Source organism: Podarcis raffonei, chromosome 10, assembly GCF_027172205.1.
Source record: "Podarcis raffonei isolate rPodRaf1 chromosome 10, rPodRaf1.pri, whole genome shotgun sequence".
NCBI classification, from domain to species: Eukaryota; Metazoa; Chordata; class Lepidosauria; order Squamata; family Lacertidae; genus Podarcis; species Podarcis raffonei.
The window spans coordinates 10,929,865-10,954,794 of record NC_070611.1 but is presented as its reverse complement, the minus strand read 5'-3'; the positions used below and the strand labels follow the sequence as shown (position 1 = coordinate 10,954,794).

General features: G+C 43.2%; 1 protein-coding gene across 1 annotated transcript in view; it reads right to left on the bottom strand.

The window, feature by feature from the left end:
* The window catches only part of LOC128422290 (sucrase-isomaltase, intestinal-like), a 96,792-nt gene that overhangs the window by 50,095 nt on the left and 21,767 nt on the right, over nucleotides 1-24,930 (bottom strand). Inside the window, exons 5-7 of the mRNA XM_053406131.1 lie at nucleotides 14,588-14,756; nucleotides 13,862-13,958; nucleotides 9,934-10,046 (exon numbers count right to left, since the gene is read on the bottom strand). Coding sequence (XP_053262106.1) covers nucleotides 9,934-10,046; nucleotides 13,862-13,958; nucleotides 14,588-14,756 — 379 coding nt within the window. The remainder of the gene's footprint in view (nucleotides 1-9,933; nucleotides 10,047-13,861; nucleotides 13,959-14,587; nucleotides 14,757-24,930) is intronic.

Below are 24,930 nucleotides of genomic sequence, written 5' to 3'. Positions count from 1 at the left end.
ACTATGGGGTTGCGGCGCTCATCTTGCTTTATTGGCCAAGGGAGCCGACGTTTGTCCGCAGACAGTTTTTCTGGGTCATGTGGCCAGCATGACTAAGCTGCTTCTGGCGAAACCAGAGCAGCGCATGGAAACATCATTTACCTTCCCGCCGGAGCGGTGCCTATTTATCTACTTGCACTTTGATGTGCTTTTGAACTGCTAGGTTGGCAGGAACTGGGACCGAGCAACAGGAGCTCACCCCATCACGGGGATTCGAACTGCCGATCTTCTGATCGGCAAGACCTAGGCTCAGTGGTTTAGACCACAGCACCACCCACGTCCCTGGGTAGGTTCTCTACCTTAAGCTATATATTAGGTTCAAAGCTTTGAAAGATTGAGCTCGATGCTAGATACAGCATGTGGGACATGTGGGACAGCTTCCTATAATTCTATCAGGAAATGGTCAGCTATATATCAGGCTTAATTAAATTAAAGTAAATTAAATTAAATGGAAAGGAACCAAGACGATGAAGCACACAAAGTAGATGAGGTACACAAACTGGCTCCATATGAGAGCTGGGGTCTAAAAAGCTGCTTAAACACACACACACTTATCTGACCCAGTAGAATCATTTTTCTTTGAACATGTGATCTCCATGTCATACCACAAATTGGGTGGTTGGCTTTTTTTATAATAAAAAACAACTCTCCTCCATTTTAAAAGCAGTTTTGCCACATTGCATGGTAGAGGGACTACTAACAAATCTATCACGGAACTTTATGGATTCTGAATGGCATCTTTAAAATAGGTATCAGGGAAGGACAGGATTTACAGCCACAATTCCATACTCTCCAACATTTCTCCAATGAAAATAGGAATGTCCTATTCAGGGCCATCTTACCCATAAGTACTAGGGGTGTGGGGCATCCAGGTGCTGGGCTCTCGGAGGCGCCAGGCCAAGAGCCCAGGGCCCGAGAGTTGAATCCGGAGAAGAGCCCACCCGTTCGTCAGAGCTTCTTCTGCTGTGGCGGGCTCTCAGCGCAGCAAGTTCAGGGGCAACCGAGCCAGTGAGATGCTGAGGCAGCTGGCTGGCCGGCTCTGCCCTCCTTCACACCTGGGACTGGGCAACTGGGGGGGGCACCGGTCGGATCTTTGCACCCCGGCGCCACATACGCTTAAGACAGCCCTGATCCTATTCCATGATGATGATGATATTTATACCCCACCCATCTGACTGGATTGCCCCAGTCACTCTGGGCAGCTTCCAACATATGAAAAAGCTCAATGAAACATTAAACTTTTAAAAAATTCCTTATACAGGGCTGCCTTCAGATGTCTTCTAAAGGGTGCATAGTTACTTATCTCTTTGGCTTGGGGGTCACATAACTCCATACCCTCCATTTCTCTGACGCAAATACTGTAGGGACATCCTAAAGAAAACCGGGACATTCTGGGTTCAAATCAGAAACTGGGATGGCTTCTGTAAATCTGGGGCTGTCTCTGGAAAATAGGTACACTTGGAAGGTCTGCCATTCTACATGATACAGTTTCTTTTTTCTACAAGACAGACCTCTGCAGCACCTTTTCACCAACTAGGTACTGAGTTGATATTGATGTTAGAGCTCAAGGGTGCGTCCTTCAGTAACCTAGACTATCTGCATTAGCATGCCTTTAGGAGCATCCTGGTTTGGGCTATAGGAGTCCTTCTTTAGGCAGTGTGACCCATACATAATCCTGTTATAGATTCAGTTACATAACTGCATCCTTGAGCTTGTAAACATCGGGTGTAACCTAAGGCAAGGCTAAATTCTGCCAGAACCCCCCTGAGGAAACAGCATGTAGGGTTGAACAATTACAAGAAAACTGCTTGCAAGGTGGTCTTAACTTTTAAAACAGTTCCTTTCCCAAGTTCATTAGGCTGGAGCATCTAAGGTGAACGTGATTTTGAATTAACAGAATAGTCCAAGAGAAGACTTTAAAAGTAGGACAGCTGGGGAAACAAATGTTCCTTAGTCTAATTACGCCTTAGATGGTCTCTCAGATGGATCCCCCTGAAGCTTCCCAATAAAGTAACCAACATCTGGCACATATTCCAGATGGTTCCGCTAAAGCAGAGCAGAATTTAGTAGACCTGGAATTTACGTCTGATGTTGCCAGAATAGAGCTTTCTTTCCTTGAAATGTAGCCTCAGTGTAGAGCTTTCGGTACGCTTTGCAAAACTGGGCAGAACAAAGGCTATAGAATAATTTGCAAAAGTACAATACAGTGGTACCTCAGGTTAAGTACTTAATTCGTTCCGGAGGTCCGTTCTTAACCTGAAACTGTTCTTAACCTGAAGCAACACTTTAGCTAATGGGGCCTCCTGCTGCCGCCGCGCCGCCGGAGCACAATTTCTGTTCTCATCCTGAAGCAAAGTTCTTAACCTGAAGCACTATTTCTGGGTTAGCGGAGTCTGTAACCTGAAGCGTCTGTAACCTGAAGCGTGTGTAACCCGAGGTACCACTGTAGAGGGTGAAGAAAAATAACTGAAACCGTAGAAGGACTAAATCTATAGGCTACTAGCAAGAAACAAAGAGATGAGGGAATGTCAAAGAGGAATTTTTTTTGGTGAATTCTTCCTGCAAACAGTGTCTCCTGCATTTGACCATTCATAAAGGGATAACTCTGAAAAAGCTTCACAGCTGAATTCTTATGGGAATGTAATGTATCTGTTTGGAAATAACTGGTGTAATTCAGAGGATATGTTGGCTTTAAAATGTTATCTAAAAGAGCACGACAATACAATACATTACCTTTAGTTTTGAAATATTATTTCTAATAAATAAACCCGGGAACATGTTGCCTCTCGATTTATCTGAACTCTAAGGGCATTGTGATCTTTTCTATTGTTTGCCACTAAGATATGTTTTTTCATGTGAAGGTTATGTAAATCTAAAAGTGCACCCAAATAAAGTTGACAAATCAGGGAGGAAGTCTGAAGGCTGGGTAGGATCGCTTTCTATCTGCTGGAAGGTTTATTTTGTGGAGCTGCTTTGCAAAAAAGCTATGTATGGTGAAAAGTGGTAGGGCCGGCCCCACCATAGTGCATAGTGAGGTGACTGCCTCAGGTAGCTGATTGAAAGAGTCTTGAAAGGGCAAAAAATGATTAGTCACTTAAGTTATTGTAATTTTACTGCTAGGGAGAAGGAGTAGAACTTGTGGGATTTTGGCTTTATGTGCCAAAGCAGCTTGGCTGGCCTTGGGTACTATGCACATTAACTACATGCACACCATCCATTTAAAGCACATGGCTCCCCCCAAAAAAATTCTCTCACAGAGCTATAATTCCCAGCACCCATAACAAACTACCATTCCCGGGACTCTAGAAGCTAATCTTTAAACAACAACAACAACAACAACTTTGGTTTGTGAAGACTTATTCCTGTCAGAATGGCATTTATTTTTCTCCTATACAAGAATTATTATCATCTTTCCTCAAGCTCTCCAATTAGAAGCTGTGAGAGAAGCAGGATAAGAAGAAGAAGGGATTGAATGCTACCAATTTGGCAGGTGAAAGGTCACACCAGGTCTGAACAAACTAAATTGTCTCCCTCGACACATCCCTTGCTTTTGAAATTTGCAGTCAACATATTCACCAATTGAGTAATGTTCTAAGAATAGCACCTGGCGTTTAAAGATTTCCAGGAAGCTGGCTTCAGAAATAATTTCACAGTGAAATTACCTCAGAGCACTTCCTCAGACTTCCCATCGTGATTTCCACTGTAGCAAAGAACTTGGGGCAATATCCATTACTGCTGGCCTGTCACTTGTTTATTTTGGAAATATGAGGTGGTGCTTAGGTTATTTTTTTACAGCCCCACCCTAGCTGCCAGAGATCAAGACTGAGCTTTATATTTTCAGTTGCTCCCACTTTGCTGAGTTGGGGAAATTTTAATTTCAGACATCAGGGAGCAGGGGCAGGTTTCCCAGAGGTTTGCTAATTGCTTAGGATTTCACCTGAGAAATTCTGAATGACGGCTATATTTATACAGGCAATTTCCCAAGGAGTTTTCCTATTATTACAATATAGCTGGTACAACACGAACCGAAAATAAAGTTACCATCAATGGCACTGACAGTGAAAGTAATTGAATAAAATATATTAATTAGCATCTCATAAAACAACTCTAACTTGGAAGTAATCATCACCATGTTCAGTTGGACTTACTCCCAGGTAAGTGTGAATAGGATTACAGCCTCAATGTCCTATTTTTATTTTTGTGCTTTTTCATAAGCTGCCCAGGGCATATTTACTGACAGGTGGCTATAATTAGTTCAATGATTAATAATGATACTAATGATATAAGGCATCAACAACACCCATCAAAGCATCCGTTTTGTCATGCCACAAATGTACACTATGTACATTTGGGAATGCGTGTGAAATTTACCTGCCGATCTTTGAAATACCTAATTTTAACGAAAATAAGTTTATTTGGCCTTACTGATCTTATATCATTCATTCAACGCTACCTATCTCTGTTATAGCAACCGGTTATCTATAGCCAAGCCCTATGCTATAACCTTCTTTACTTTTGTGTCTTTAGAAGAGAATTCCTGCATTTACTCTGAGAAGAATGTATGACTGACAGCATGAGGAGACGAGATCTGGTGTTGTCAACAACACAATAAGCTAAACAATTAATAAATGCCATATTCTGCAAAGTTGGGAAAGGCTAATGTAAGTTTGAAAGGGTGTTAAAAAGGGAAATTGAGCTTTTCCGCTAATGAAATAATGGAGGGTTATGAATTATTTTCTTTGACTTCAAATGGACGGGGTTGTCACCTTTACTTCTTCTCAACAGACAGAATTTTTACAAATGCACTTACTCCCAGAGTGAAAACGTGAAACGGTTCAGTTTGCTTAATTTCTGCCGTCAGCTTTTAAAGGCATTCCTTTGCAAACATACACCGTACAGTGGTACCTCTGGATGTGAACAGGATCCAGTCTGGAGCCCCGTTCGCATCCTGAAGTGAACGCAACCCACGTCTGCACATCCGCGGGTCGCGATTCGCTGCATCTGTGCATGCGCGTGATGTTATTTTGAGCGTCTGCACATGCACGAGCAGCGAAACCCAGAAGTAACGCATTTCGTTACTTCCCGGTCGCCACAGAGCACAACCTGAAAACGCTCAACCTGAAGCAACTTCAACCTGAGGTATGACTGTAGTTGCATACTTAGAACTGCAGTGTCTCCTCTTCCTGGGCAAGAGAAGATGCCTACCAAGAATGCCAGACAGGTACCTGTTACAGGACAGATCCTGCGGCGAAAGTATCAGGGCAGTGCCCAGCTAAAGCCTCTTTAGCACATCATCCAGGGTCTTCGACTTTTCATAGAAGATGACCCTTCGCTCTGAAGTAAAGGCCTGCCCATCTTCACAGGCAGCTCCCAGTCTTAAAAACAAATAGTTAGCACGCACAGCAGCCGATGCTACTGTAGGGCCATAGCAAACCCCCCCAAAGGCCTTTCTTAGAAAGGAGAGGTCCGTCAGGAGAACAAGGCTGGCATTGATGGAACAGGCTCAGGTGTTTATTGTTGAAGGTTGTAAAGAGATAAGCAAACTTAGGAATGCACATGGCCGTGGTGATGTGGGAGATGGCAGGGAGGAGGGAAACCAAGACCTTACATGGTAATAGGAACTTACTATAACTTTCAGTTTCCCAGAAATCAGGTGGTTTACAAGAAATCAGGTGGCTTACGAGAAATCAGGTGGTATTGTATTCTGCAAATGTATAAAAAGCTGGCTCGCTCAGAATTCGGGGGCAGACATTGGGCAAACGCGTGTCTGTACCATTTTTGTCATGACAAAATAAAGGGATTTTTCCCGCTGTCATTTTGACTCTTTCAAGCGTCTCTATTGCTCCAAGGATCTCATCACATAAGGAGGACATAAAGCGTGTCATTCACTACAATCCTGATGCCAATTCTGTCACCATGTCTACTCAAACAACACTATCCCCTGATTAAACATGGGTCCTGCCACTAAGAGCTTATACTTGGCACATTTTCTAATGTGGCAGTTGGCAATGGGGCGCCTGCAGGAGCCCGTGGTCCCCACGAAAAGTCCTTCCCCATCAAGCTTTGTGTTTGTTGAATTTTGTTAAATGAAAATAAATAAAAGATCCCCTCAAAATCTACAATGCACGAGACACTGATTGCTTTTCCTGCTCGGCTCCTGTCGGCACTGCCTCAGCCTCTCCTACACTGATCCCTTTAAATATGCCCACATTTCAATGGATGACAGGATTGGACAACCATCTTCCCATCTGTTTCGAACAGAGGAGAGGTGCAAATTGTTGCTCTCTATAACTGTGGCATTAGCCAATGTGGGTGCCTCCCCCCCCCCAACTGATGGAGCAGCTGATCCTTTCTCTTTTTTGCTTTGTCTGTTTGGATGTGGCAGCCATTTTCTGTCATGACATGCCTTAACGGTAGCCATTTTGTGTTATGCCACAACCTCGGGGCAGCCATTTTGTGACTGGCACCTGTGGCGCTTTCTGAAAATTCCAAATGTGCCCTCTGGCCCTAAAAGGTTGGCGACCCCCATTCTAATATGATATATGCCACCATGCACCAACAAACCCCTTTTGCTACCTAGCCTGGCCAAATCAGACAAGTCTCTATACAAGAGAATAATAGACGGACACAAATTAGGAATGAAAAATGGTAGCATCCAGGAACAATATTCCAGTATCTCTGAGCAGGGAGAAATCAGAAGTGCATGGACACAGGACATGCTTGTTCATTCAGCTGCAAGGCAGGTATATGGAGAGGGGCAATCCTTTATTCCAAAAGGACTAAATGGGAGAGAGAATCAAAAAAGATTCCAACCGCTGTTTACACACCCCTGCTTAAACCATATAATCCCCGCTAGCTTACTTCCAATATTAGAGCTAGGCTGAGAGAGAACAAAGAGTGCACTGAGGTAAAGCAGTTGAGGGTTTCACTCCCTTCCCCTGTGCCCTTTTTCTAATATAAAAGTCCCTGCTTTATACAGTCGAATGGGACGATGTGCATTTAATAAACACACGTCCAGTTAGGCCTTCAGCAACAGATTTCAGCTAGGAAATTTCAAATGGAGATGTTAGCATGAAACTGCTGAGTTAGAATTCATGAGATCGGACTTGGGCTGAGTAGAAATTGGGAGAGGATGGTCCGTCTGGAGAGAGCAATTGCCCTTCCCTCGGAGTTTATGTGTACGATGCGTCTTGCTTTGCGTGTCGAGGTCCCCAAGCCACCCCCCCAATAATGCACACATCAATTTTTGTTTAGGTTTTTGGCATGATTTTGGCCACAACTTTATTTAAATACACACATGTGAGTGGTTGCTTAGGCATTGGTTCCGACTATCTGTCCTTGCCCAGGGACAGAACTGACTTCCGGATTCCAGCGGAAGCCAGTGAGGGAAACAATTTTGGGGAGAAAATGAAGCTGGGCCTCAGTCCCTCACTTCTCACCCGCATGCTCCTGGTGGCTTGCACGGCCCAAGTCCGATGCCAGGGACAAGGACGAAAAGAATGGCAAGCCCCTGGATTCCTTTAACGGATTTCCCTTTCCGCACCACCATTGGAGGGGTAGGCACTTACCCCTCCACCAACCAATTTTAACCAATGCCTAACCGCCAACCTTACAAGTTGTGACGATTTGCTACGCAGTAGGCAAAAACCAAATGGCACCAGCCAATCAGCCAGATGGACAAAATTCCTACCAGGCCCCTGCCTCAAAGCAGATGACCCCATGACAGGCATAGCAAGGTCAAGCGAACAACCCCCCCCCCCCGCAATACAGGGAGGGTGGGCAGGTGATCCAGTGCAAGCAGCCAAGAGGACGCCCAAAGCTGGGCGTCCAGCATTTAAAACCTCTGACCCCTCCTTCTAAATTGGCAACAAGCAATTCTCCCCAGAAACCCAATTAACCAATTCACTGCCTGGGTCTCTCCACAAATCCGCCCAGCAACAATGGGTGGCTTGTATCCCCCACTGCAACACGTGCTCTCTGCTAGGGAGAACACGCTTTGCCAACTCATTACTGGTTGGCTGTGGGCCCCACGTCCTATGGTGGTAACATTGCAATGGCAGAAATACCTCTCTTGCATTGCTGCTTCTCTGAGCTAATAACGCTTCCCCCTGCCCCACTATTCCATCTATTACCCCAATATATATTATCTGCCCACTTAGGATAAGAAACACAAGCAAAAGCAGACTCTGGCCAAGAAATGTTTATGCCATATTGCAGTTCATCTAGAAAGTATCACAGGGCTCTTTTGCAGTAGGATTATTAGTTGCGAACATTTCTAGCTAAGAAGCAGTAGAAATCCTACGGAAGATTAATGGTTCTTCCCATCTACCAACTCTACAATTCTGTGATTCTGTTAATTCCACGATACCTATCTACCAATCAAATTATTGAGGATTCATCCTGCCTTGCTTGCAGGGTAGTTAGTGAGTGTTGCATCAGGCATAGCTGTCAATATTTCTCTTTTTTAAGGGAAATTCCCTTATTCCGAATAGGATTCCTCGCAAGAAAAGGGAAAAGTTGACAACTATGGCATCAGGGCAAGTGTTATCCTACACTTTCAGGGGCATTTCCTCATCTGTTTCCTTATCGCGGAGTCTGATATTTGGGGTGAGCAGGTTTGTTGTGATTGAATCTATCCCCAAAACAGCAACCGTGTGGAATGCCCAAAGGAACCTTGCTTAAGAAACAAGCCTAGGCCACAATAGTAAAGTTTCTGAAATGTTCACCCAAGAATTATGGGCATTTCAGCCAATCATTTTGCAAGCAACGCCTCTCTTAGGAAGGAGCCCTCTCAAGTCAGACTGAGTGAAACAAAGGAAGGAAATACAGTGTACATAACAGTAACACAGCAATGTGTTCTTGTGGAATTTGGCACTGTTGTGTACTGAGTTGAATAGGATCCAAATTGCAGCAGTCTGATTGGTCCTAGAACAATAGGATTCAGAATGCAGCAGTCTGATTGGTCCTAGAACAATAGGATCCAGAATGCAGCAGTCTGATTGGTCTGCAGGAGCCACCCAATCCAACTCCAGGTGGAAGTGAAGCCGCAACCTGATTGGCCTACAGGAGAATCCCGGAATTAGCCAATCACATGGGGCCCATTGTGTAAATAATGTATATAAAGCAGACATTTTGGGGGAACTTCCATTCCTCCTCACCACTATGAGCTGAATAAAGAGCATGAAATCCACACTCGACTCCGAGTATATTTCAGGCACCTTCTCGGGAAAACAAGGATTCACAGGTGGCGTTAAAGGGGCTGTAATCAGAGCTCCAAGTTATTGCGAAGGCCTTTTGTGCTTTGAGAAAATATTGGTGCTATGTGCGAGAAAAATGCAATGAAGAGAAGGGAGGGGAGGGAGCAATAGGAGGAACCACATAAACAAATCTAGATGGAACATGGGTTACAAACCCTTGGTGAACATTCCAATATCCTATTATTTATTTCAGTTCTTACTCCTTGAAAGCCATCCAGATACTAGACTGATAAACATTAACTTTTAGCAGATTGATAACATTTTAAAAATGTTTTACAGCAACTTCAATCCTTCTACCTCTGTATTAAAATTCATAGATAGGACCAGTATTAAAGTTGCCCCACTGGCTTCTGAAGATACAATTTTTTTTCAGTGCAACTCAACAAATGCAACAAAGAGTCAAGGAGGCTAATAAAACCACCCCGTTGCAAATAAGAAAGTATAGTTGTCGATTTAAAGATCAGTACAATTGATCTTTAAATCAAGAGGGTGTGTTTTTGTTGTTGTTTTGCAAAGGGGTGACGCACCGAGTTTCACTGTCATCATTGTAATGCAATACCTCATGCAAACCCACAACCAAATCAACAAGTAAGTGCTTTTCTTAGCACCGCATGCCTGAACAGATTTCTCAACTAACCTCTGTGTATTGCTGGATTACATTTTCTGGAGTTGGGCCAAGGAAGACAAAGAAATCGAGAACCCCTCCAATGGTGCGGAAGGTCAAAGATGGCTCTGGATGCAACGTGACATCTAGAAGAAGTTGACAGATATGTTGAATTCAGTATAAATTACCTCAGAGCTAAGGATCCCTATGCAATGACCTTGCCTTTTCTGTACATTATTATTATTGCTATGTAGGTCATCCAGGGACTTAATGTAACCCCACCCACACTCCCCGCCAAGCAAGCTCAAAATATTTAGCATTATTTAACTAAACAGAAACAGACACTCCTTCAAACCCATCTTTGTCAGGCACATAGCCCAGTGCGTGTGAAAACAGAAAAAAGCAAGTGATTATGCAGTGGTAGGATTTGACGTACGATTCTGAAACACAGGAACAAAATAATAATAATAAGTCAGGGTTTCTTTTTTATTTAGAAAATAACAACTCGGCAACTCTAGACATTCTAGCAATGCTTAAATATAGATCTGACTGCAAAATATCCTTCTTTTGTCGTCTCTGCTTGGCTAAGAATTTTTATTTCATTGCTTTGGGGAAGATTCTCCTTTTTGAAAATTACAGAGCGAGATTAATGCAGTAAGGTGACCATAGCAACAGGCAAAGCTATACCCCGTCAACAGAATACAGGACAAATCTAAATTGGTTTGTTTCAATTGTATGAACCCCCGAGGAAATTTGTAGCAACTTCATTTTTTGTGTGGTTTTTTTAGCACATGCATCTATTTTTAACAGTTAATCATAATTTTTAGTGGAACAGACCCATTTTGCTTCATTTAACAATAGCTTATTACTGGATCTGGGAACATGAGAGCAAGACTTTGGGAATCCCGTGATACCGTTTTAGAAAAATTAAAACGCTTTTCACTGAAGATGTTATCTTTATTTAGTAGACACAAACTAGCGTCATCACTGAGTTCTAGAAGATGTTAACAGAATTATATTCCTATAATCCCTCTCCTTCCTTACTCAGAAGTAAATTCATTGAGGTCAATGGACCTTACTCTCAAGAACATTTGCATAGGATTTCAGCCTCAGTTCTAGATCGGTCAGTCTAGAATTAAAGTCGCACTTTTGACCATTATTGTCCCTTTATTTGCTGCCTTATATCACAAGGGTCTCAAGGCAACATAAATACAAGAAAAATAAATACTATAAAAAGTCGGACCAACTAAAAGGTAGGTAAAGGGTAACGAGACCCCTGACCATTAGGTCCAGTTGTGACTGACTCTGGGTTGCGGCGCTCATCTCGCTTTATTGGCCGAGGGAGCTTCCGGGTCATGTGGCCAGCATGACTAAGCTGCTTCTGGCGAACCAGAGCAGCGCACAGAAATGCCGTTTATCTTCCCACTGGAGCGGTAGCTATTTATCTACTTGCACTTTGAGGTGCTTTTGAACTGCTAGGTCGGCAGGAGCTGGGACCGAGCAACGGGAGCTCACCCCATCACGGGGATTCAAATGGGAGCCGGCGTATGTCCACAGACAGCTTTCCGGGTCATGTGGCCAGCATGACTAAGTCCCTTCTGGAACAATGGGACACCGTGACGGAAACCAGAGGGCATGGAAACGCCGTTTACCTTCCCACCACAGCGGTACCTATTTATCTACTTGCACTGGCGTGCTTTTGAAGTGCTAGGTCGGCAGGAGCTGGGACTGAGCAACGGGAGCTCACCCCTTCGCGGGGATTCAAACCGCCAACCTTCTGATCGGCAAGTCCTAGGCTCTGTGGTTTAACCCACAGCGCCAGGTACTCACTGACTAAAAACAAACCAGATATGGAAACCTCAACAATCGAATGCCTAGGGAGTAAAGAAAAGTCTTGGCTTGGTGGCAAAAAGATGTCACCAAAGTCAAGACCAGACCTGGAGACCCTGGAGAAAGCATTCCAAAGGCCAGGGGGCTACTACTGAAATGGCCATCTCTCCTTCAGTCACCCTCCATACATCTGCTGGAGGAGGCACCTGGAGAAGAGCCACTACAGTGACATGAAGGACCCAGGTAGGTTCACATGGGGAGAGACATTGCAGGAGGTGTTGTGGTCCAAAGCTATGTTAAGGCCCTCCAGCGCCGAGGGCCTTCTGGCGGTTCCCTCGCTGCGAGAAGCCAAGTTACAGGGAACCAGGCAGAGGGCCTTCTCGGTAGTGGCACCCGCCCTGTGGAACGCCCTCCCATCAGATGTCAAAGAGAAAACTAACTACCAAACTTTTAGAAGACATCAGAAGGCAGCCCTGTTTAGGGAAGCTTTTAATGTTTAATAGGTTATTGTATTTTAGTGTTTTGTTGGAAGCTGCCCAGAGTGGCTGGGGAAACCCAGCCAGATGGGCGGGGTATAAATAATAAATTATTATTATTATTATTATTATTATTATTATTATTAGCCTTAGAGGTAAAAAACCAGCACTTTGAATTGTGGTGGGAAATGTACTTTTCTCCCAGTATTCACTGATGCAGGTTTAGGAACACCTTTCTATTCCTGTATACTGTATCTGGCCTACTTATTTACTTCTTATAAACTGTTTATGAATAATTATTAAGATTTTTCTAATTATAACTTAAATATCCACAGGAAGGAAGTCTTTTATTTGGTTGTTTGTATTGTTGTATATTATGCTCACTGTATGTTATGTTCACGTTTATTGAGGGTGGATTTCTGTATTGGGGGGGTGGGGGTTTGTTATGTTATAAATAAAATTCCCAATAAAATTATTAAAAAGGAAAAAAAGAAAAGGAACACCTTTCTATTAATTTAATGCTCTTTGAGGTATTGGAAGCATCTATATATTATAATACTTTGATCATTTTATATGAGAAATGTGTGCTAAGTAGTGGCTTTTTTTGGTATGTGATCTATGGCCATACATTTTTCATTTCGGTGCATGTGAAAGCTGGCCTTCTATTAGGTAAAGGTAAAGGAAGGATCCCTGGACAGTTAAGTCCAAAGGCGACTATGGGGTTGCGGCGCTCATCTCGCTTTCAGGCCAAGAGAGCCAGCGTTTGTCCACAGACAGCTTTCCGGGTCATGTGGCCAGCATGACTAAGTCGCTTCTGGAACAATGGGACACCGTGACGGAAACCAGAGCGCATGGAATCGCCGTTTACCTTCCCACAACAGCGGTACCTATTTATCTACTTGCACTGGCGTGCTTTCGAACTGCTGGGTTGGCAGGAGCTGGGGCAGAGCAACGGGAGCTCACCCCATCGCGGGGATTCAAACTGCCGACCTTCTGATCGGCAAGCCCAAGAGGCTCAGTGGTTTACACCACAGAGCCACACGTGTCTATTAGATAGAATGACGTGGCCACCTCAAGCAGTAGAGGCTGGGTAGTGAGAAGCATTAGGGAAGCGTTGGGTTGTCACATGCCCTACACCCCCAAAGTTAGGGGGTCTCCGGCGCTTCAGTGTCATTGAGAAAATCTCATGTCTGTTTTGACATGAGATTCAGCTGCCTGTCCTGTGCTCAGAATGGTGTGTGCTCCAATTTGTCATTTTCCTCAGACAGCAATGTCTTGAGCAGTCCTGAATGGCTGGAGCTCCTCACATACAAAAATGTTGTCATGTGTTTCCCCTCCTCCTGTGAAGTGAATGGGAAAACCCAGGAATCCATGCATGCATGTGCAACACTTCTCCAGTGTGCAAAGAGGCTTTAAGTGTGCAGCTTAGGCACACACACATACACATACACATACACATACACACCAGTAAATCCAATCACATGAAGTTCAATAGGATTTGGTTCCAGGTAGTAATATGATATGGGACTTCAGGTATGCCTCATCCCTAAATTGCATCAATAAGGGAAATTATTTGCCATATATATATATATATATATATATATTAAAAGAACTGCAGTCTAAACAGTTCTGTTTAATTGTTAACCTTTGATTACCTTGTGCGTTGGCATTGAGGAAAAGTACACCGTGAGTGTTTGTGTCGTTCTCTATGCACATGTAAAAAGGATGAACTCCATACAGATTTGCATTCATCTGAAATAAATAATAATAATGATTACATCTAGTTTTAGTTTTATTGCTTTACTCAGGTGTAGTTATCGCAACAGTGTCTAGGCTGCTGAACAGGCATAGCGCCTTCCTAAGAAGTTCTACAGTCTTCAGTTAAAATTTTGCTAGTCTTATTTAAAAAAATAAAATAAAATATTTGGTTTCCTTTAAGTTCCTTAGATGATTTTCCCAAATAGGAACCATTTGCCTTAAAAGTCAGTATCACCCTATGCAACTTCCTGCCTGCCCACCTCTCTTCTCTCTTCCCCATTTTAGGTTTTCCTAAATTCCTCAGGACAGTGTCCAAATTAAGCCAGAACTATCAGGATCCACTGGAGGATATGAATGGACTTAATTTAAAAAGCACATAATTCATGTTTAAAAAAACAACCATCAACATCTGCCTACAATTCATCCGAGATGGCCAAGGGTTATGTGAAATGAGCCAAAACTGCCCAGAGAAGCAGAATGTGGTGCTTGATTGTTAATAACTTGGATTAATGTGTGAGGGGAAGCCTAACTAATAGCTACTATTAATAAATGGCAGAAGACGTATAGAAGGCACAAGGCTCTTTCTGGGAGAGGAGTGCAAGATGTAATATTGAACTACTTACTTTGGGAGACTGGTCTCTAGAATACATCCCGTAGGTTATATGGTTCATATTGTGCTTAAAAGATGGGTGCTGGTGTTCACCAAAGCCGTACACAGAACTGGACGGGACATTGGTTGAAATGCGCAGGTATTGCTGGGAAAACACCAGATCTGCAAGGGACGTGTCCCACCTATGTCAAAAAGAAGAGCAAGCATAAATGTGATGCGGTTGCTTTTGCTAGATATTAAATTTCATTAGGCCCGATACAAACTATGGCGTCTGTCACAGACAGTAACCTACTTGAAAGGTTATACCTAAAAATTAAGCAGGTAAGTTAAAAAAAAAATCACTGCTAAAAGAAATACGAATACAATATGTGGTCTTTGAAACAAAATCACTCCTTGATCTGCCTGCCTGCCTGCCTGCCAGTTCTTCTGGTGCCTGTGGGACACACACACACACACACACACACACACACACACACACACACCCTGCATATGGTGACATTTAGAATGTCACTAAGAATAAGCGCTTATGCACATAGACATACTGAATCCCCATTGTTATGGTGCATTTATTTTTCTGACGTGTTTCCTACTGGTTGGGAGTTGTTTTTCTTAGAATTTTCAGCAATAAGGAACAAAGCTAAAGTTCAAATCCAGCTGAGAATTTGGGTGAGGCAATTGACGGTAGGCATGGACGGTAGGCCATGGACTGCAAGAAGATCGAACCTATCCATTCTGAAGGAAATCAGCCCTGAGTGCTCACTGGAAGGACAGATCGTGAAGCTGAGGCTCCAATACTTGGGCCACCTCATGAGAAGAGAAGACTCCCTGGGAAAGACCCTGATGTTGGGAAAGATGGAGGGCACAAGGAGAAGGGGATGACAGAGGACAAGATGGTTGGAAAGTGTTCTCGAAGCCACCAGCATGAGTTTGACCAAACTGCGGGAGGCAGTGGAAGACAGGAGTGCCTGGCGTGCTCTCCCTGGCATGGGGTCACGAAGAGTCGGACACAACTAAACGACTAAACAACAACAACAAAGTTGTGGCAATGCAGTGATGTCACTGGGAGCACACTAAGCTGTCACAGCCCCCCTGATCCAGGCCAAAGGCCCATCAAGTTCAACATCCTGTCTTCACAGTGACCTATCAGATGCCTGCAAACAGGACATCTCCATTGCCCATACAACTGGACCAATCCTTCCTGCCTTGCTGGTCGTTTTGGCCCACATCCACATGACACACTTAAAGCCATATGATACAACTTTTAAAACAGTCATGGCTTCCCCCAATTAATTCTGGGAATGGAAGTTTGCTGATGGGGGAGAGCCCCATTCCCCACAGAACTACAGTCACCAGAGTGATTTAAAAACCAATCCCTCTTCACAGGTAACTGAGAATTGTAGCTCTAGGGGTCCAGGGTTGTAAAGACTGCAGAGAGAATAATTGGGTGCACTCTTCCCACCTTAGATCAAATCTATGCTGTCAGGTGCCATAAGAAATCTGCAGAGATAGGGACTTCCGGGTTAGCGCCATCGGCAATGGCAGAGTTCCTCTGACCGGGAGGAACCCGCTCCGTAAAAATCGGGTCTTGCCGCCGCGGCGAAGGCGGAGACCCTTCAAAAATCCCAGGCGGATGAAGCCTGGGAACGTGGGATTCGGCTGACACCAGGAACACCCCCCCCTACTCGCAGGGAAACCCTTTTTCGGGGATCCGAAGCGACGTGGGGTGAGCGGCGCGGTGTTTTGAATCGACTGCTACTTTTACGGAGTGAAGCCGCACAGCCGTTGCCGGAGAGCGCTGACTTTTTCCTGTGGACAATTGGACTCTAAACAAACGGAAAATTGGATTAAGAAATATTTTAATTTGGCACTGAAGCGGGAAGGTTCTAAACAGGAAGTCCGCCTTCCGCTTTTGTAAATAGACTGAAGCAAAAATTTGCAAGCTAAAGTCTGGAAAGTCGTATATAAAGGACTAAATTTCCTTCAGTTATAACCATCAAAACCCCTCTTGGAAGCAGGAGAAAAGGGGGGGGATTTTGATTGTTCAAGCCTGCAGGAGAGAGAGTAAAGAAAGATAAATTTCCACCGTCTCAAACCTGGGAACGGGGTGTCAGAGACAGAAATTTTTGGGAAAGTTCATTGACTGTGAATGGAATGTCTTTTGACAGATAGTTAAAAAAAAGAGAAACAAATTGATTCCAATGCTGCCTTTTGCACTCAAAAGATACAAAATATTTGAAAAATGAAAGTAACTTTCTTTTGTTGGACCTGTTTTCAAAAGATGGATACAAATAGAAATTGTCTCCTCTAGAGGGAGCTTGTTAAATTGTTGCTGGAGTCGAACTGGGGATCTCACTGCTGCGAGATTAGGATCGTGAGACCAGACTCTGACCTTGTATAAAAATGTGTTTAGAAGAAGTTTTGGTGCTTGCTTTTTGCAAGACAAGTGCTTTGTTGGAGCAGATGCATGAGAAGATGGATTTGATGACTGTTGCAGTCAAGAACTTTGGACAAACGGTGAATACTCATATAGAAACCATTCAGGAACCAACCCAGGAACCTGTTTTGACAGGGCAAGTGCAAGTGCAGAAGATAATGGAGGAGGTTGCTGTTCAACCTCAAGTAACACAAATGGAGAGACCTGAGGCCCTGCAGGAGCATAAGCCGCTGTTCTTGAAGATTGAATCTGGAGTGGGGCGGGGGGGTCTGGAGTTGTGGGGGCTTTTAATTTTGAAGGGCCTTTGAAACATGCTTTTAAATACTTTTTGGATTACAGTGCGGACTGTGGGGAATGGGACTGTGGGGAATGGGCTGATCTGCTGAGGGGAGATGGAGATATTTTTGGGTTGGAGTCTCCCCGAGACCTATTCCTCAATGAGAAAGGAAAGAAATTAAGGAATAGATCAACAGAAGACAAGGTAAAGTGTAGGCATAAACAAGAAGAAGATCTGCAGAAGGGACATGGAAGAGACTTAAAAGCCTCGGACACAAGAGCACCAGGTTGATGGACTAGATGGAATGGACAGTAAGGACTGACATAACCCAAGACCAGGAAGAAGAGACGTTGGATGAAGATTGGAAGAAAGCTTTTTTTAAAAAAAATATTTTGAGAATTAGTGTAAAATTAATGAGTATCAGGAAAAATGTTAGAATGAAATTATTCGGCTTTAGTAGAAATGATATAAGGAGTTATGTATAAATAAGTATTAAGTTTTAAGCTTTAAGGTATTTTATAGTAAGATAAGGTTAAAATAAATTAAGGTAAATTGAATGACAGAACATAGTGAAAGACAGCAAGGAATTGTTGAGTGAATTAATATGTTAGATTGTTAAGATAACAAAAATTGAGAAAGATGGAAAGGATTTGCTGAAACAATTAATTAAACTAGAATACAAAAAGGGAGGTGTGAGGAGGTCGATGAAACAAGCAAATGAAAGATAAAGAAATGGAATATTGGATGTGTGTTTTTTATTGTTGTATTGTTGTATTGGTTTTTATGTTTTTTATATTTTTTTTGTATTGTAATGTATGTCTTGTTGAATTTTTTGTTGTTTTCTTTTCTCTTTTTTCTGTAATTTTTAAACTTCTAATAAATATTAAAAAAAAAAAAGAAATCTGCAGAGATAGCGCAGGATAGTACGCACCCCGGAAATGATTTCTTTCAGGTTCTGCCTTCTGGAAGAAGGTATAGGGTTATAAAGGCCAGGACTAGCCGCCTGAGAAACAGTTTCTACGCAAATGCAATTCTGGTTCTAAACGCAGCATAAGGAGTCTCTATAGTATATTATATTTTAAAATGGGGTTTCAGAGTTTTTAGGGGGTTTTGAATGTCTTATGTATATTTTTCAATTTCATTGTTCTGTATGGAACAATGACAATAAAGATACCGTATATCATATCCTGGGGACGCTCAGCACCTTTAACAAACTATAGCCCCCAGGATTATTGGGGAGACTTTTCAAAGTGACATCATAGTCATAGTGACATCAAATGCATGGTATAAAAGTGTGTACTAGCAAAACCCAAAGTTGGGGAAGGCGGCTCCCAAGTAAGGTAACTTCCCTCCCCTTACCGGGACCACACAGGATGCCCCCCTCACACCACAGTGACTCCATCAGTTAATTGGCTAATTAATTAATCTATGGCCATTTGAACTGTGTGCGGAGGTACTGTTTTTGTTTGTTATCATGGTACATATTTTGTGTTTTGTGATCCTTGGATGAAGGGTGGTATGTAAATTTAATAAGCAACAACAGTAATAATCAATTCTGTTTCTTAAAGCCCATTTGTTGGCCTTGCAATGGGGATATCAACCAGGGTTATCACTCTGACCCACTTGTGAAAATTTGCCATTATATTTCTTCCCCTCAGTGTAACAGTGGAGCCTTCACTCATAATCTGGGGTGTGTGTGTGGGGGGGAAGGCTTCTTTCCGGGCTGGCCATTAAGATTTGAGGTGCCTACCATCTCCCTGAACTGACAGTAGCTAGAAGAAAAAATTAGGACACATCAGACCTGATCAAAGCACAGAGAAGGTTCTTTTCCCTTTGATTTTCTATTTTTGCCTTCTTTCCTCTCATGGCCCTTTTATATTTATTTCGGCTAAATCCCCTGTGTTACTCACAGGCACATTCAAATTAGCCTGCTGCATTACGCTGGTCGTTACCAGGGCTATGACGAACCTTTTGACTTGAATGGTGTATTTATGTATGGCCTTCTCTCTGCCTTCGTCAACTTGTGGACTTGCTACACTAAATTAAACCAAATTGTCTGGAAAAGGACCTTGTGGAATTGGCATTTCTCTTAACAGAAATTACTTGCTATTAGGGGCTTTGATAAAATGAAGTGGAAGATCAAATTAACCAATGAATGAATTAAGTGGAATGTTCTCCACACCCAAAATGACTCAATTACCACAGCTATTTATTGCTTTTGTATTACATCCTTTCAGAGATGGTGTTCGTACAGTTTGATAGAACAGAGTTTGCTGAATTTGAGACAAATGCCTTATTTGTGTGGGTTCCAGTGGCTGGCTCCATATGACTTAAGGCCTCCCATCAAGAAAGAACAATGAACTTTCTCTTTGAAAGAAGATAATTCCTTACTTATCTTTGTAACCCGGTTGTACCTGGATTATGTGAACATTAGCGATCATTAGCTATTGTAACATGCTTACTGTGAACAAACAGCAAGTGACAAAGTAATTCTTCTGGATTGGGGGGAAAAGAACCCAATTGCTTCCGGTCTTTGATGTACCTAGTAGCTATAAAGTGTGCATCTCACAGTGCGAACCACCTACATACATGCCTATAGAAGCTTCTGTACCTATGGGCTGCATACCCACATGACTGGCAAAAATTATTTGCTTATTTATATAGCATCATTAGTGTGTATGAAGCTTTACAGAGTATAGGAGAGTAGGTTCCTGAGCTGAGGAATTTAGCTCAGGAAGACCTTGGAGACCTTGAGATGGTGGAGTTGTAAGAGTGAAGACTGCAGACAAGTTTGGGGATATAAGTGTGGAGAGATGCAGGGAGAGGGGCAAAGCCAATGTGAGGAAGAGTGTCCCATGGCCAGAAGTGATGAAAAAGGTGGATGGGGTTTGGCACATGAATGCTGGATAGACATGAGGGAACCAAAGTGAGACAATGGAAGACCAGAAATGAGAAGATTGCTGTTGTCTACCTGAGAGACAACCAGGGCATGAACCAGAGATTTTACTGAGGTAACAGAGAGGAAGGGTCACCTTTTTTGTAATGTTTTAGGAGAAAGCATTACCCCATCACTGCACTAGCACAAGTAGTTTTCAATTTTCGCTCCTGAGTCACCTCTCACCAACAGCTGAAACATATGTCATTGGAAACATTAGCTGTTGGTTTGTTCTTGTTGCTGAAGCGACTACAATATATCCTCAGGAGTTTGTATCGACCATCTTTCAATTTTAAAAGCAAAGAAGCAAAAACCTCTTATGAGAACATGAAGAATCGCTAAAGCTCTGTTAAGAACTATTGGGTAGGCCTAGTCAGCAAGTTACTATTAACTACATACAGTACTTTTTTCTGGGGGGGACGCAGGGGTACGCATACCCCTAAACATTTTGTGAATCTAAGTTTGGCCTCATTGAGGGGCAGTATTTCAATATGAGTAGGAAAATGAGAGTACCCCTAAATATTTTTTAGGGGAAAAAGCGCTGACTACATATATACTGTTAAGTTGTGGGTGACGTGAACATATCAGACAACACAGCGATTCTTCAAACAGCTCTTGTTTATTCACAGGCCAGGACAAACTGAACTGAAGGGCTCAGTCAGCCTGCTTAAATAGAGCTCCAGTACCACGTTACTGTAACAACTTTCTAAAACTATCCAATCAATGAATGTCCCTTTCGGTCCTTCATTTGCATAACTATCTACAGTATCCCCCTGCTGGCCCAGGGCGAGAACTTCAGTACATAACATATACTGTGAAAAGACTCTTCACAGTATTTACTAAGTTCATCCTCACAAGAGTTCTATGAAACAATCCATTATAATTTGGCTGCAAATTAAGCCAAGATTTGAGTGATGTGCTCAGCACCTCACAAGGAATCCACGGCTGAAAATGCCCAGCTTCCAGTCCAAACCTCTTGCCATTGGGCAACGTTATACTTATGAAAAAGCAACAACAGAAACGGAGTAATGTGGGCTGTAACTCTTCAATTGTTGCTTTAGCCCACAGAACACTCCTATAAATACTTTCAGGAATCATACAATTGTTTCCTTTCACCAGTCATATCTGAAGGGCCCACCACTACACGCTGACATTTATTATTGAAGTTGTCATGGCAATTCACTTATTCCTATACTATACTATACAATGTGCACTGTACAACTGAGTCTCTGGCATGATTTGAATGAAAATGGCAAGATTATGATTCCATCACATTAAAAACAGAGTGTGAAAGCTCATAAAATGGTGGCCCATTCAATCTAACCTCACAACCTCTCCCTCTCTCTTTCTCTCATATTATCTCATTCTATCTCAAACATCTCAATGTGATCCACAAGGAATAACCCAAGAGAGGATCCACTCCAATCTTCTGCCCAAAAGCAGATAGTGTATTCATCCTTGTTCTGTCACTCCCTCTAACACCGAACCGGGGGAGGGGGGGAATGTGTGCTAATGGTTTTGTAGGCAAAATGGCACCACTTGCAGTTTTGCAGAATTACATAACACAATGAAAGGTAAAATGAGACAAAAAAAAGTCTGTGCATGCATGCACTGGCATGGAGAAAAGGTAGGGAGTGGAATACAGAAGTGAGGGGTTGGTCAGTCAAGCCACCCACTCACAGCACAATCCACTCCAAAATGGCCGAAGAGAAGAAACATTGTGCTAGGTCTTGGAGATGAAGAAAGCAGGAGGGAGAGGAGGAGGAGGAGGAGGAGGAGGAAGAGGGAAGACCCAGGTTGAAGTCTGGGGCAGTGGATGCATGTGGAAAGAGGAAAGAGCGCAAGATTTTGCTGTGGCTCTGCTCTAAAGTTCACCCTTACTTCTGCTGGTTCCCCAAAGGTCTGCAGGAAATAGGAACCAAAATGAGGTTTCCAGCAAAGGATGTAGGACATATATTTTTAAGTATATGACAGCTCCCTCGCTTGGGAAGTACCTTGTTTTGCTGTTGTAAATATCCTTCCGAAAACAGGTGCTTCGTTCCAAACCCTGTTTCAGGAGGCTTAGGAAGATATGCTGCTATTTTTAGCTTCTCATCAGGAAGACAGACTGACTCAGGAGCCCAGGAGGGGTGATGGCAGGCTGAAGACTGCCTTTCTGACTGGTTCTTGAACTTAACAGCATACAGAAGACGTGCAGAAAGGCATTCTCTGTCCACAACACCAGGAGAAAGTGTAACCATTATGGAACAGTGAGCCAGCTTGGAAAATAAATACAGTGGGGTGGGGGAATGTTTGGTTTATTTTTAGGAGGCAGAATATAACTAATTTAGTTGGAGCATTTCATGGATGACTGAAAGGCAGAGGAGTGTGGCTCGCTGAAACATGGTCACTTATTCCCTGAACATTAAAAGTTCACATGGCTCAAAAGCTTTGTTCCATTTAATTTTCTCCTGAGGACATCAACCTGCTTTCTTCCTACAATAGTTCCAGGGGTTACAACCCTCTGCTTTTCTTATCTGGACAGCTGGGGAGCTTGATAAACTTTCACAGTTGTACAACTTTGATGGCGACTCTTGGATAAATCATGACAGTATTCATGAAACTGGCATTTGCACTTGGCTGGGTTCTTTATGAACTTCCTGCCGTGGCTTCTTTGTAAACAACCCAAAGGAGCATTTATTGCTGCGCATTGCAATTCTGCTTGAAATGCCAACGTCTGCATGACTGCTCCTTCAAATGAGCAAAACCCGTCCAAGGGACAGGAGCCAGACAACGTGCAAAACACCTTCTCCTCTAAGACCATTTTATAGTTTCCTTAAATTTTGCAGCCCAGGATTCCGATCGTCCAAACATCACAGAGACTTGGAATGTGGCAAAGGATCAAAGCATCATTCCAAGGTCAAATCCTGATTTCTCCTCCTTCTCTAGATCATTTTGAATTTTCCTCCAAGTTAATCTGTCTCTTAGATTAAAAACAACAACAACAACAAAACAAAATGATTTTCTCAAGAGTCTTAGAGCCTCCCGTATTTTGAAATTTTTATCTCCTAGGAAGCTAACCTGGATTTTTTAATTATTTTTTTTTACAAAGACAGGGCTTGCAATAACAAATGAATAAATAAATGGGCATCCCTTCTGTAAGCATTACGTGGCATTCTCAGGGGGATACATTTTTTAAGTGGTTTTCATCCAGTGTCATTTATAGGGCCCCCCTTGACTTTGGTTATAAAAATATAACCCAAACTAACAATAAAACAGAGTGCTTAAGAGCAAGCTACTAACGCCAAAACATGCTAACAGGATGCTTTTGTTGGATACAAACCCCAAACACCTCTCCCTATTCCAGCCAGCCCATGTATTAAGATATTTATATTGGTGGGACACCCTTCCCACAATCTGCCAATGTCATTGTTTACCTTTCAGTGCCAGGTAAACATGTGCTTCTTCACTCAGGCCTTTGTAGGGGGTTGGCTTAATGTGGCCAGCTATGAAATTATGGGTGCTCAAGTGTTGCTAAGATTGCACATTTGCCTTTGAGGTTTTAATTGAGAGAAGTGGTTTTATAATTTAAAGCTTTTGTGCTGTATCCACCCTGGGCTCATAATCACAAAGAGTAGTCCTGAGACTGAAATAATAAAATAAATAGAATAAAATAAAATAATAATAATAATAAATAAATAAAATAGAATAAATTGTCTACCCAAAATGGTCCTACATTTCCATGAACCATGGTGAGTAAGTCAAAGGCAAGATGAACTATGGATGCAATCAATCATAGTGCTCAGAAAGCCAGACTGGTGGAGTGCCTAGGGCACTGAGCCATAGGCCTTTGATACCATTGACCATGACATCCTTCTGGACCATCTGGGAGCTGGGGGGCACTCCTTCCTCCTGGGCCATGTCCAGAAAGTGGTTATTGGGGGATGAGTATTCAGACCCCTGGGCTCTCACTTGTGAGGTGCCTCAGGGTTCTGTCCTCTCCCCCATGCTTTTTAACATCTATATGAAGCTGCTGGGAGAGATCATCAGGGGGTTTGGACCAGGTGTTCATCACTATGCGGATGATACCCAGCTCTACCTCTCTTTTAAATCAGAACCAGTGAATGTCCTGTGTCTGGAGGCGGTTGGAGGATGGATGGTGGCTAACAGACTGAGGTTGAATCCTGACAAGACAGAAGTACTATTTTGGGGGGACAGGGAGCAGACAGGTGTGAGGGACACCCTGGTCCTGAATGGGGTAACTGCGCCCTTGAAGGACCCGTTATGCAGCCTTTTGGACTCACAGCTGTCCATGGAGGCGCAGGTCAGTTCTGTGTCCAGGGCAGCTCCATCTGGTATGCTGGCTGAGCCCCTGCCTGCCCACAGACTGTGCATGGGCTGGTTGTCTCCCACTTGGACTACTGCAATGTCCTCTACGTGGGGCTACCTTTGAAGGTGACCTGGAAACTACAATTAATCCAGAATGCGGCAGCTAGACTGACTGGGAATGGCCACCAAGACCAGATAACCCCGGTCCTGAAAGAACTACATTGGCTCCCAGTACAGTGGTACCTCGGGTTACATATGCTTCAGGTTACATATGCTTCAGGTTACAGACTCTGCTAACCCAGAAATAGTACCTCAGGTTAAGAACTTTGCTTCAGGATGAGAACAGAAATCGTGCTCCGGCGGCGTGGTGGCAGCGGGAGGCCCCATTACCTAAAGTGGTGC